At 34.3% G+C, this 12,927-nt stretch overlaps 4 protein-coding genes across 8 annotated transcripts; 1 reads left to right on the top strand and 3 right to left on the bottom strand.

The window, feature by feature from the left end:
* Positions 1-32: 32 nt before the first annotated feature.
* LOC122569458 (transcription factor 25) lies at positions 33-3,404 on the bottom strand. Of its 2 annotated transcripts, none has more exons than XM_043730538.1 (9): positions 3,301-3,404; positions 2,939-3,093; positions 2,419-2,780; positions 2,100-2,328; positions 1,755-2,008; positions 1,372-1,681; positions 980-1,273; positions 720-910; positions 33-575 (listed from the first exon to the last, which is right to left on the bottom strand). In XM_043730538.1, exons 2-9 carry the CDS (start codon positions 3,068-3,070, stop codon positions 551-553), a joined length of 1,797 nt encoding a protein of 598 aa, XP_043586473.1. In that variant the 5' UTR covers positions 3,071-3,093; positions 3,301-3,404; the 3' UTR covers positions 33-550. The 2 variants fall into 2 exon arrangements, with proteins under 2 accessions (XP_043586473.1, XP_043586472.1); XM_043730537.1 differs by having other exon boundaries at positions 3,192-3,335.
* A 52-nt stretch (positions 3,405-3,456) lies between these two features.
* Positions 3,457-5,628, top strand: LOC122569467 (leucine-rich repeat-containing protein 59). 2 transcript variants are annotated; one of them, XM_043730552.1, is made up of 6 exons: positions 3,457-3,793; positions 3,970-4,029; positions 4,107-4,229; positions 4,561-4,774; positions 4,869-5,057; positions 5,136-5,628. In XM_043730552.1, exons 1-6 carry the CDS (start codon positions 3,704-3,706, stop codon positions 5,414-5,416), a joined length of 957 nt encoding a protein of 318 aa, XP_043586487.1. In that variant the 5' UTR covers positions 3,457-3,703; the 3' UTR covers positions 5,417-5,628. The 2 variants fall into 2 exon arrangements, with proteins under 2 accessions (XP_043586487.1, XP_043586486.1); XM_043730551.1 differs by having other exon boundaries at positions 3,464-3,793; positions 4,857-5,057.
* An 18-nt stretch (positions 5,629-5,646) lies between these two features.
* On the bottom strand, positions 5,647-9,890 carry LOC122569455. 3 transcript variants are annotated; one of them, XM_043730526.1, is made up of 8 exons: positions 9,368-9,890; positions 9,136-9,293; positions 8,604-8,774; positions 7,971-8,480; positions 7,715-7,887; positions 6,956-7,618; positions 6,380-6,796; positions 5,647-6,276 (listed from the first exon to the last, which is right to left on the bottom strand). In XM_043730526.1, the coding sequence occupies exons 3-8, from the start codon at positions 8,638-8,640 to the stop codon at positions 5,740-5,742; spliced, it is 2,337 nt and encodes a 778-aa protein (XP_043586461.1). In that variant the 5' UTR covers positions 8,641-8,774; positions 9,136-9,293; positions 9,368-9,890; the 3' UTR covers positions 5,647-5,739. The 3 variants fall into 3 exon arrangements, with proteins under 3 accessions (XP_043586461.1, XP_043586462.1, XP_043586460.1); XM_043730527.1 differs by having other exon boundaries at positions 9,374-9,890; XM_043730525.1 differs by having other exon boundaries at positions 8,604-8,771; positions 9,136-9,890.
* Positions 9,891-9,906: 16 nt separating this feature from the next.
* Positions 9,907-12,106, bottom strand: LOC122569471 (pyruvate dehydrogenase E1 component subunit alpha, somatic form, mitochondrial-like). The gene is made up of 5 exons (XM_043730558.1): positions 12,011-12,106; positions 11,123-11,296; positions 10,765-10,983; positions 10,460-10,708; positions 9,907-10,392 (listed from the first exon to the last, which is right to left on the bottom strand). Exons 1-5 carry the CDS (start codon positions 12,104-12,106, stop codon positions 10,075-10,077), a joined length of 1,056 nt encoding a protein of 351 aa, XP_043586493.1. The 3' UTR covers positions 9,907-10,074.
* Positions 12,107-12,927: the final 821 nt, after the last annotated feature.

Genomic DNA, 12,927 nt, shown 5'->3' with positions numbered 1-12,927 from the left:
ATAATAATTGACAAATAACACTTTGATACAAGTATTTCAACAATATAGTTTATTTATTGAATATATGTGTATATATGCGTATGTATATGTGTATGTATATATATATATATTTATTCTTTTATTATTTAAAACTTCGAAAAAATTGGGTATGTAATAATTGCATCAAAAGTTCCAAAATATTACAATAGAGCATACAGGATTGTACAATGTATACAACCTCATACTACATATGAATATATAAATATAATCAGAGCATATCAAGCCTCAAGTACATATAATAAAATATTATACAACTATGATAGTGATAACGATGATGATGGAAGTAATTATAATAGTAGAAAAGGACTATAATTTTTGCAGTGTTCATTACTAAATATTATATATATTACCTGCCATGAAATGTATGTTATTTTCATAAAAATAGCTGTTGTTTGAAAAATATTTATACACATATTAACTTCATTTTTATGTTATTTAATTGAAAGGAAACTTCCTGTACTCTGACTTGTTATTCCACGATATAATCAATAATCAATAGTTGGAATCAATTTTATGTTTCTTCATCATTATCATGGCTAAAAATTTTACACAACATTATATATTGTAATAATTATCCGCTTATGTTAATTTAAACATTATTACTGTTGTTGTTGATGTTGTTGTTGTTATTACTTCTATTGCTATCACTATTACTAAAACTGATACTATTAAATACTTACGATAAATTTGTATTTTCAAGAACTTCTGCAACATCTCTACCAATATCCCTGGATAAATATGAAAGAAAGAGAGATAAAAAACCAGCACTATTTCTGTTTGACCTTGTACTTGTGGCAGGGCGTTTGTAAATATCAATACTATCCACAGGTGGTAAAGGATCATGCGAAAGAATGGAACCATCAATTTGTACCTAGTATTTCATACAAGAATGTAGTACAGATGAAAAAATTTGAAAATTACAACATAAAAGTGCTTATACCTCATTAAAGTTCACACTGATATTTCTTATATCAGACAATATAATATGTCGCAAAATATTTTTTGGTAATCTTCCTTGATAACGTTTTCTCCGTTTTACCTCACAATACTTTACGTAATCATCATGTGAATCAACACGACTTAGTACAATGTGTACATTTTCACGGAGCCATGGTAAAAGATTTACATCTTTCCATAGGCGAAAGTTACGTTCAACATATAAATTTTGTAGCTTCTCTAGAGGTGGTGAAGTTGAAATTGTTGCTTTACTGTTAAAGAAATCATAGGATTGAACCTGCAAAAGAATTTCGTATAATAGGTTCTAATTTTTATTTAATTTCATATAAAAATTTATTGAAACATTTGCTTATTACTATAATAATATGAAAATACCATTTCATCAGGTTGTATCCCACATTCTTCTAGTAACTGCATCAATACACCCGGGAACATTATTAAAGCATTTTGTAACAATTCGTTAGCAATACTTGTGTTGCCTAAATGAAAATGGGCTAAAGCTAAACTGTACGCTATATTTGGCAACTGTGTTAGGTTTCTTGTACTATCCCAAAGATTGCAAAATTCTATAAACCATTCGTATTCCTTTGCTCTTAAAGCATAGAAATCAAGACAAAGAACTACAGCTAATGGATCACCTTCTGGATCAAGTGACAAAAGTAATTTACAAAACTCCAAGCTTGTTCTGAAATATAAATAAATTTGAAGAAAATTAGAGAAAGCGTTATTAGAAGTTTAAAGAAGTTCTGTGTTTTTACCTGTAACATGCACGTCCACCAACAAAATTAATATGTTTGAATAAAGTTATAAATAAAGCACGATTTTGTTGTTTCCTGTAATCTAGTCTGCAAAGAGCAGCTGTATAATTAAACAGTGGGTGAAAAGCACATTCTAGGCAGTACAAAGCTCGTTCTGTTAATTGTGCAGCCATTGCTAAATCATCATTGTGTTTACACAGTTCGGCTAATTGTAATAATGTATCTACGTGATAAGAATGCACATTGATTATACTCTAAAAGAAGACATTATAAAAATTTGATTTATTTCAAGTACTTTTTATGTATTCATAATAAATATAGTATTTAAATTGAAACATAACATACAAGGATCTTTTCATGATTTGAGCTTTCAACAGCTTCTAAAAATTTTAATTGTACTTGTCTGTATGATACACTGTGATCATACACAAAGTATTGAACATTATTGGTTGTTTGTATAGTATGATCCAAAGACATTGAAAGGCCAAATTTAATAATTGGTGGCCAATTATCTCTAGCAGAAACCAACCAGGTTTTCTTTAAATGGCCCATACGTCCTCTATTTCTCCTATTGCTGTTGAAAGTAACTATTTATAATACGAGGTCTAATTACACTATTTATCTTATATCTATTTACTTAACACACGTTTCATTAAAAACATACTTTTGTTCCGCTTGCACTGTTTTGCTACCAAAAATTCTTTTGAGTTCATTATACGGATTTAAGTGCTTATGTTGCACTAAGAAAATATCCTCTTTAGACTTTTGTTGGCTCCACTGAAAATTATCTGTACTTTGAGAGCTACAACCTGGAAGTGGTTCCCCAAGTAATTTATTCACTTCCCTCACTGTCTTTTCAATTTCATCTATATTTTCTTCTTTTGATTCAACAATTTGGCCTTTACAACCTTCTAATTTTCTTCGTCTTTTCTTTTTTTTCTTGCGCTTAGCTTCATCAATACTATTTTCATCCGCTGCTTGTTCTTCTTCATTTTCTTCCTCATTAATTTCAGAATTTTGATTCAACTAAAAGAAAGGAAAATAAATTTCATAGTAACATTAAACAATGTAATAAATATTCAAAAAATTAGGAAAAAATTTGATTACAATATCATTTAAATGATAATCATACAAAATGGAAGACCTAAACAGAAAGATACTTATTAAAGTATTTAGACACATACTACATCAAAAAAGTTGAATGTCTTTGGTTTAACGTTGCCCATTATTGAGTTTTCCATCTCACTCTCATTTTCACTATTCTTCTCGAATAATAGATCACTTCCATATACTTTTTTTATATACCGTGTAGACATTTTGAATAGAATTAATTTTTAACCTAAAAGTAGACAAATCGAGGTAAAAGCTATTCAAACTAAATCAGAATTTCTGTGGATCTTAAGAATCAAGTAAATCGTGATTGTCAATTCCCCTTGCCTGCCAAAAATTTTCGTTACAATCTGAACTTGTCCTGACACCTCACTTATCAACTTTTTCTTCAAGTACAAGCATAACTGTTATAAATGTATAGAAATGAATTCATTACCTTTACTGCAAGCTTGTTAGACGCGTCACGTGATGCGTCACGTTACGTTTATGGTTCTAATTCACTACAATCGCTAACAAGTTTTGCCAACAGTCGTATGATTTTAAAAGTTGCTGAATTATCAGATAGAAGTCGAAAATTGAAAATGACATATGCGTGGTCATTTTGTATTGGTCTTTATTAGCCACGTGTGTGCAAACATATTTATTAAGAATTTGTTCATTACTAATAATATGAAATTTTGTATCATTCAGTTGACAGATCGAAAAATATTTTACCGTTTTAATATGTGATATTAAATTTCCTCAACTTTGTGACAATATGTTCTTTACCAGAAGGTGACGCCACAAAAAATCACAAATACCAGACATTTGTGTGTGATTAATTTTTTTCCAGTACCAAAATGAATTTAAAGAAAGTTAAAAGTAGATTAAAAGACGAAAAGCTAGATCTTAGCTTATGCGACCTTAAAGAAGTGCCTATTCGAGAAATCGTACGTTCAAAAACTTATACATATATATTTTACCTAATCTGACAAATATCAGATAAATTATTAAATCTCATTCATATATTTTATTTGATAACTTTATATCATTTTACGCTGTAAAACGTACATCACTGTATACATTAAATTAAAGTATTAAAATGTGTGTGTCTTATATTTCTCAGGCAACTATTAAAAAAGCAACACATTTGGATTTATCAAATAATCTTTTAACTTCTTTATCTGTAAGTTTTTTAATTTTGTTACTTTCATTTAGTGTAATATTACTTTTTAAAGTAATTTTATTAATAATTTATTTCAGAGTACTTTTGTTGACCTTAAGCAAATAGTCATACTAGATCTTAGTAGAAACATGTTGACAGAAATCCCTGAAAATTTTGGAGAACTGAAGCGATTGAAACATTTAGATCTTTATGCAAATCAAGTAAGTAAAAAATATTACATTATAAATTTTTTAAATAAATCTAGATCATGTAAATAGTAAGAGATTTGAGGCTTTCACAGCCTGAATTGTCACACTTGAGACTGTTCCATATATATTGTTTGAAGCTTTTGAATAAAAGCAGTGATAAAAGAAATTTCTTTCTCTGAAACTCAGTTTGAGTTTTTAGACCCCGGAGAAACTAACTGCAATGCTATTAAAACATCGGAAAGAAATTCCTTTAGGACATGGCTTTTATGTGAAAGAATGGAACAGTATTAAACTGTGTTACAACAATGTTAAGCATGTAAATAATAGTAGAATGATCTTACAGATAAGCAGATTACCACTTAGTTTAAGCGAATTAAAAAGTTTAAGATGGTTAGATTTAAAGGAAAATCCTTTAACTCCTGCTGTGGCTAGTGTTGCTGGTCCTTGTAGTAATTTGAGTGAATGCCAAGCTTGTGCTCGTAACATTGTCGCTTATTTGTCAAGTGTGAAACTTACCATCGAAGAAGAAAAATTACGGAGATTAAATGCCATTACGGGTGATGTCCAAAATTAAAATATACCAGTCTCTTAAAATAGCTCCTACATATTAGACACCGTTAACACATTTATTTATAGCAGATATGGAAACAGGTACTGTTTCGACAAAAAAAGGAGGGAGGAAAAAGAAAAAGAAGATATTGGATAAGAATAATAAGCAAAATTTAGATGAAAGTGGATCTAATCAATCGAGCGAAGTATCGCTAATAGATGAAGACAAAATAGAACCTCTGATAATCACGCACAATAGAAACCAAGCTAATAAAACACATGAAACTAAAGGTAATGTACCAAGATGTGTTGTACCAAACAATTTAGAAATGCAAATAGTATTTTATAATATTTTGATTGATGTTCTAGGAAATGCACATCGATTTTTCATGTCCATGATCTCATGGCTTTTTCTGTTTGGTTTAGCACTCACACTGATGATTGTGATTCTTCCATTGTATTCGAAACAGTCGGAATTGTTTATAGATTACATAGAATCTAAGACAGGCATACATTTAAAAGCATTTCAGAAATATAGTACCGATGTATTTGTCTCTTTTATACAAGCAGTGATTAATATTTGCGATAATTTATACCATGCGTATGAGAAAAATTTTAAAACAGAGATAGACATTCCAGCGAATAAATAAGCGTTTTATAAGATAAAACGATACGATCAAATGTATTGGGCATAATTACTTTTTAAAGTACAACTTATAAATAACGAATGAAATCTATCATCGTTGAAACTTATAAATTCGATCGTGTATCCGAATATTTACGGTACGTCATATTGGGATTACATATGCAAGTTAAAGAATGTTATTTATTTTAAAAAATAAAAGATTCTTATTAATACAGATATATTGAAATATACTACTTACTTTTAAATATACTAACGTATTATTTCTTTGGTCATATATTTAAATACGTGAACTGTGAATACACGTTTCTTTTCGAATTATTATTTATGCTACACATATTTTGTGAGATTTGTTTTATTTAATAATATCGACGATGTTGTCCTAGAGGGTGCTTTGCCAAGAGAGTTTTCCATTCTACTAATCAATTTTTGAAATGTATTCATTCTCGAAGAATTGTGTTGTTCGCCAAAGTCATCCGATGAATCCTCTGTCTCGTTTAAAACTCGGCCATTCGTTTCGGTAACCGTTGAATCAACCGTTTTTGATCTTTTCCCGCTAACAAATCGATTCCACGACTTTTTTTCGGGACTGATTTGCGATCTTGTTGCGTTTTCGTTATCTCTGTTATGTAGAACTTCCTTTTGTCGTGCCGTAAACTCTGCGAGTATGGCAACGTCATCATACAAATCGTCAACTTGTCGATCAACAGGAAGACATTTAGGATAATGCGATTCGGGTCGTGGCATTTTATAATGCTCGTCATCTTCGAATGATTGTTGCGAGACGTCTAAGTTCTCGCAGAAAGCAGGCCGATCAGCATCCGTGCGGACGAGATTGTGAAAGAGATTTGATTTCTTTGTAATTTGCTGTAAATTCATTGAACATGGCTTTAAAAATAATGCTAACAAAGCAAGCGACATCAAAGGAGAAAAAATAAAACGAAAAGATTAAGAGATAGAGAATTCTTACTTGATGTGATTTATCGCGATACGCGACGTCATCATAAAATTCATCCGCATCGGTTACATTTTCGATTATCGGTGGTTTCACATAGATCGGCCTGGGAGGAGGTGGACAAGTATACTCTGATTGTTCTTCCTCGACACGGTTAATTTCTTGCTCAACATTTATCAACTCAGATACGTCATCGTAGTAATTCGATGATTCGTGATTGTTTGCCAATGACGATGAAAGTTGCGAGAGCGGCGCCGGCGGCCGCGATGGAGAGGTCGCAGTTTTATACTTGGTCTTTTTCTCAATTTTTCTCGGAGATTCCTTTTTACTTCTCACTCTGTCCAGAAACGATTTCTTTTGCGGTGACTTTGTCGATTCCTCCACTTTCTCCGTTGTTCGAACCTTGATCGGTTTTGAGTTGCGAATTACAGTCTGTATACGGAAGATGATGTAATTATGAAATGCATACATAAATATAATATAAAAATGTAGATGATAGAGTAAGAAAAAAAAAAAAGAACGAGTAACAGAGCAGGTAAGAATAAAAGAACGAATAAAGAAATAAATGTGTGCGAAATATACTATAATCACCTCGCCGTGATCGTACGATAGAAATTTACTTTGTTCATCTACAACTTTATCTTTCAACGCTGTAATGTTATCGATGGTATCGTCATACGTTAATTCGTTTCGCGAGCCAATTGATTTCTTCGTAATAATTCCGAAATTTCCTTTTTTCCCTTTTTCATCAGATTCATGTTTGTTTTTGACGTTTGCGTATTGTATCGTTTCTCTAAAATCGTCGATCTTATGGTAAATGTCGTCTTCCTCTTCGTCAGGAAGTTCGTAAGACGAATGTTGAGGGGACGGTATCGGTAATTTTCGGGAGATTCGAGCTGGTAACGGAGGTGGAGTTGAGGAATGTGGGCGAGAAGAAATAGAAACAATAGCTTCGGAAGGGCCAGTGGCAGGCGAAGGAATAGAAATATTGGCCGATTCGTGAGAATCATCCAGTGCTCTTCCTTCATTAGTATCTTCATTGGATCGATCAATGATTGGATCGGTCGAAGATTTATCGGGAAGCTCTTGTCTGCAACTCGAGTCTTCTTGGTCATTCGGTTGCTTGGTAGAACCATTTGCGACGATGTTCGTGTCCATTTGTTTCGTTGTCTCTTTATAATCGTTCTTCTCGCCTCCTAATTCACAAATTTTCGTTACCCATTGTTCCATATCCTTCCGAGTTTTTGCAGAAAACTGAAATAACGTTGAACTTTACATTCAATTTATTAACCTTTTCATTTATTTCCATTTCTATATCTATAGTATATTTTATGAGAAATATTTGAGTACCTGGAAAGTTCTGTTACCAGGACGGAAAATCTCAAAAGTAGATTCGCTTCGACGTTGGTCTCGAGGAATCGCATTTGGAGCAGCTCGTGCCATGTAGCCCTGAATTGGCAAAATTGTACACGGCCGATTGTCACGATCGTTTCCGTAAATTAATAGATGCAATCCAACCAAACCTATCACATTTGCATAGAAATTGCTCCGTTACATGCAGTGTTTTGATCACATCGATATCGATCATCGAGAGAATTCAACTTACCAACCCAACAAGCTCGATATTGTTCGAAAACGAACAATTTCTTTCCTTCCTTCCTATAAAGAGGGCCACACATCTTACATTTACTTTTCGTTTCCGTTGCTGAGAAATTCGCGTAAATGTCCATTAGCGTATTTTCAACCTCTTCTCCTTTATTTTGAATATTATCGATCGTTTCATGAGTCGAGAGTACAATAGTATTATTCGTCGATTCGACACCCTGAAAGGTCTCGTAATAATCTTGTTGTTGCTGTGGCTTTTGCATCTCATGGTATTCCTCTGCTCCTACGTATTCTTGAAGCTCGGTTTCCGTTTTCAGTGTAGTTGCCATCAAACCTTTCGATCCGGTTGCGTTCATATTTAAATACGGTTCTGGAGATGCCGGTCTTCCGATTCTCTCTATTACGAACATCGTTAGCGTATCTTTCGAACGTACCAATAGATTATCTCGAATGTTCTCTAATTTCAATGGGAGTTTTACATCGTGGAGACATTCCAAAAATTGCACTACATCTATCGTGAATAAATATACGTATGTAGTTTCATGTCGGTCCGATCGATGTTGATTAAAACGATCACAGTAATAAATATATATATACATAATATATATGTGACGTCTGTTAACATTTCATTTACCTCGAAGAATAGCAGTAAGCTCCGCGTTGAGCCCCATCGTAATTTCGTTCTTTATTCGATTTTCCTCTCTTTCTCGATCGTTGATCTCTCGGATAAAAAAATACGTTTCCTAGCAACGATTTCGCATTGATCCTTTCAGTATATATAATAGTTATCGAATCATCACTCCTACTGAAATTCATCAGGAAATGTGGTTAAATAAGATAAGCGATAAGAAAGGAAGAATGAATAATAATTTTGTGTCATGTTCAACGGAATTTGCTTTCACTAATTACGATTTCGAGTTTGACACTTTTGTAGCATAGGACTTCTGATCGATTCGATCTGATTCGATATGATTTGCCGTACCTTCTCCCTTTTAAAGGATTAGTGACGTTAATCCCAATGTCATTGATCGAGCAAACGAACCAACATCGTTCAATGACGTTCTTAAACATTTACGTTTGTTCTAACATTCGAATAAAATACAAATGATAAGCAAATCCTGAGTCGTGATTATCGTATGACGGAATCGATGGTCAAACAATCTCACCTGTAAGTTCTTTGCTGTGTCTACTGTCGTATTTTAAATCGTTTCAAATCGTCGTATCGAGGAACGGTTGATATTTATCTGATTTTGCTTCATTTTTCGCAATAAACATTGCGGATGATTCTCTTAAGTTTTCTCACTTGTGCTGCTCAACTCGATCGCTATTATCAATCGATAACTTTATTGTCCAAACGAAATCTTTTTAAAGAGTATCTTCTGAACGCAGAAAACGTACAATTACCTCTCGATGTAAGCTCGTTAAGATTCAACGAGCTGAACCGCACGTGGGAGCAACCGAAGGCGGCTCCCGCAAAGACTGTCTCGTTGACTGTCGCTGTCGTTCGTTAACGCTACTCGCTGGAATCTTTCTTCCCTCTCTTTCTTTTACTCTCATTCTGTCATACATATATACATACAATGTTCCTCTGAACGATTGACTCACTCTATTTCAACCGTTCCCTTTTGCTGTAATAACCTTCTGTCTTCGTCACGTTTTATTCTCCTCGCTTTATGCTTTCCTTTTCTCGATCGTGACTTGACGCAGCGCGATATGTTTTAATTGATCATTCCAATTGGCGGAGTAAGAAAACCAGTGAGAAACAAACATAGCCACTCGCATAGCATACTCTACGACGTGTTCTTTTCTTTCTCTATGAATTTCGACCAATTTCGTGACGTAAAATGCTTCGATTCGGTATTACTTTATTTTACTGATAAATCTAGAACCAGTACAAAGAAGGGTATAGAGGAAAAATTTGATTCCGTTTTTAATGAGTTTCCCAAGGTGCTTTGCCGCGCGTTTTTTCCAATGGTTTCACGTAAACATCCGTTGCGATTTCCGACATCTCCGGGTACGGATCGGCTTTAGCTTGTTCCATTTCCTTGTCCACTGCTTTGTACGTGTTTTTCCTAATTTCCTAATGCACAGGGAGTGGGTTGGGATCAAGCGAGAGTGAAAAGAAGAGGAAAGAGTAACGGACGGAATGTGAGGCGGACACGCGCGTGCGGTCTTACAAGAATTTCCGCTTCAGTTTTCACACCATTCTCCACGAGCAGTTTGGTCAATAACTCGATAGGATCTCGTTCAGCTTGTATTTTCTTCACTTCGTCTCTGGTACGATAAGAGGTGCCAGGATCGCTCATGCTGTGACCAAAGTACCGATAGGTGACCATCTCAAGAAGAATCGGACCGTTCCTAAGAGCGTAGTCTCTAGCAAATTTCACAGCTTCGCGAACATCCATCACTCTCATGCCATCTACCTGAAATAAGAAAAACACAGGAAAGAAACGAACGCGTTGCTCTTCTTTGTTCTCCACTCTTCCTTACCTTCACCCCTGGAATTAGATCTCCTCGCGTATAGAAGTTGGTGTTAGCCGAATGCCTCTGCACTACCGTTCCCATCGCGTACTTATTATTTTCGCATACAAATACCACCGGCAGATTCCATAATTTCGACATGTTGTATGCTTCGTAGATTTGACCCTGAGACGCAGCACCATCCCCGTAAAATGCCCAAGCAACTCCACCCGTGCCGTTGTATTTTTGAGCGAATCCCAACCCAGCGCCAACCGGTATCTATCAAGTAGAAGCTAATTTGCCGATCAAGAAGGACAAGCATTACACTTCTCTACCTGACCGCCGACGATCCCGTCGCCTCCGAAAAATTGATTCCCGTACATATGCATAGATCCACCTTTTCCTTTCGAAATTCCAGTCCTACGACCCATCAGCTCCGCGAATATTTCTCGTGCCGATGTACCGAATACCACTGCGAAACCATGACATCGGTAAGCTGTGATTAAACTGTCCTTTTCCATTATTGACATCTTTGTACCGACGGCTACTGCCTCCTGCGCAAATACATAGTTCTCTTTTTTACAGATGGTTCCTCTCTTTCCTCTCTTTCGCTCTCTTCTCCTTTCTTTTTCTGTTATCGTCGCTCTCGCAATGACGCGACGTCCGGTTAATCCGGCTAATCGTAAATTCTACCTGACCAGAATATAAATGAAGGAAACCGTTGATCAAGCGCAATCTATATAATTCCGCCGCCTTGTTTTCCATTCGTCTGATGTAGATCATCGTTTTCAACGCGTAAGTCGCTTCTTCTTCGTTCATTGTCATTTTCTCTGAGGGTCCGCTCTCCAAACGATATAATTCATATTTCTAAGCAACACAAGAAAAGCACGTGTTCGTTCCATTGTTGTCTGAACCGGTGTCTAAATGAAGATCTTTCTTATCGGTTAAAAAAAAACCGAATAATTATTGAAAAAGACGCAACAACAAAAGGATCAACTCGAAAGTATTACCGCCTTTTTTATACAATTTTTGCAGATCGAATCAGCTCTGCTATTTGCCAACTAACCAAACCCCAATCAGGCCACAAAAATTCACCTGAATTCCAGGCGATTTTACTTTTACTTTCATCTATTACTTTGGGTTCCCTTGGACAATCCGTAATATTGTCAATATTCCAAGGTTCTCAATGAAGATGTGGTCTGTCAATAAATATTGACAATATCGTATTGACAATACATATTGATTCGTCTTCTAATTGAGAACAATATGAAATATTGACAATATATATTGATAGCCTGACGGCACCTTTATACTATATATATACTATATACTATATACTATAATATATATATATATACTATATTATATATATAATGTAATATATGGACATGTATTTCATAAGTTTTCTTTTAATCGTTTGTATGCATGTACATCATTTGACGAATAAAATCAAACGAATGTTATTGTCTTAGGAGAAGTGGAAAACGAGGAGGCTTCAGTAATTCCATCAAATCATCCTAGTTGCTGTCTCGTTATTAGCGTTATTCAAGAGTATAGAAACTACAAATTGCGATTTTTTACCGTTTCCGACACCACATTTTTAGTTACTTTTCTTCGTTGAGAAAAAAAGAGATATCGAAGATTTAGACGACTTCTCAATAATCTCAAGAGATACATTCTTCTTCTATTTAGCTACCATTTAGTTATAACGACTCGTTGTTTCATATGCCGAAGGTTTAATTCGAGATTCATTATTTTTGTTGTTCATCGATTTACATTAATATTGCCGTCCAATGTTTCCTGTGTTAAACATCGATGAAAGTTTCAAGCGATGATTTCGTAATTTTCTCAAACATTAATCAAAATTGCAATTTTCGTATCATCGTAAATATCGTTGTACGGATCGAAGAAGATTGGAAACAAATGCGGAACGTAATTGTAACTTTTTCTTTTATTGGTAGTTCTTCTGTTTCAGTTTCATTTCCCAAACAGGTTACTTTCGAAATCAAATTTACGACACCTTTTCAGCCGTATTCGACGCTAGAAGACGATTCGCTGGTGGCAATTTCCAATCCACATTTACATCCTTCAATTCCATTTCCATAGATTCCACAAATACCATGGATCTCATAGCAACCAACATTACATATAATTGTACGTATAAATTATATGCTAACAAGCTCTGAATGAAAACGAAACTCTGTCTGCTGTTAACTTTCTCTCCTTTCTCGTCATTCGTATAACAGCACGCCACACGCTATTCTTCTAACTTCTTTTATTTCCATACTGCGAAATTTTCCATTTGATTTGTCATATTCAGAATATCTAAAGAGATTATCGTCACCGATAAATATAATATGTATAATATACGGAATCATTACTGCGACTTTATTAAACTTTCAATACTGCGAATAATTGATTTATTTTGTATCTTTGACCGCAACCGGTCTTCTTTGAACATTTCATGTTTAATATTTTCGTGCAATCTTGATTTTAAA

Source organism: Bombus pyrosoma, linkage group LG7, assembly GCF_014825855.1.
Source record: "Bombus pyrosoma isolate SC7728 linkage group LG7, ASM1482585v1, whole genome shotgun sequence".
In the NCBI taxonomy this organism is placed as follows: domain Eukaryota; kingdom Metazoa; phylum Arthropoda; class Insecta; order Hymenoptera; family Apidae; genus Bombus; species Bombus pyrosoma.
The sequence above is the reverse complement of the archived record's forward strand: the minus strand, read 5'-3'. Positions and strand labels throughout refer to the sequence as shown.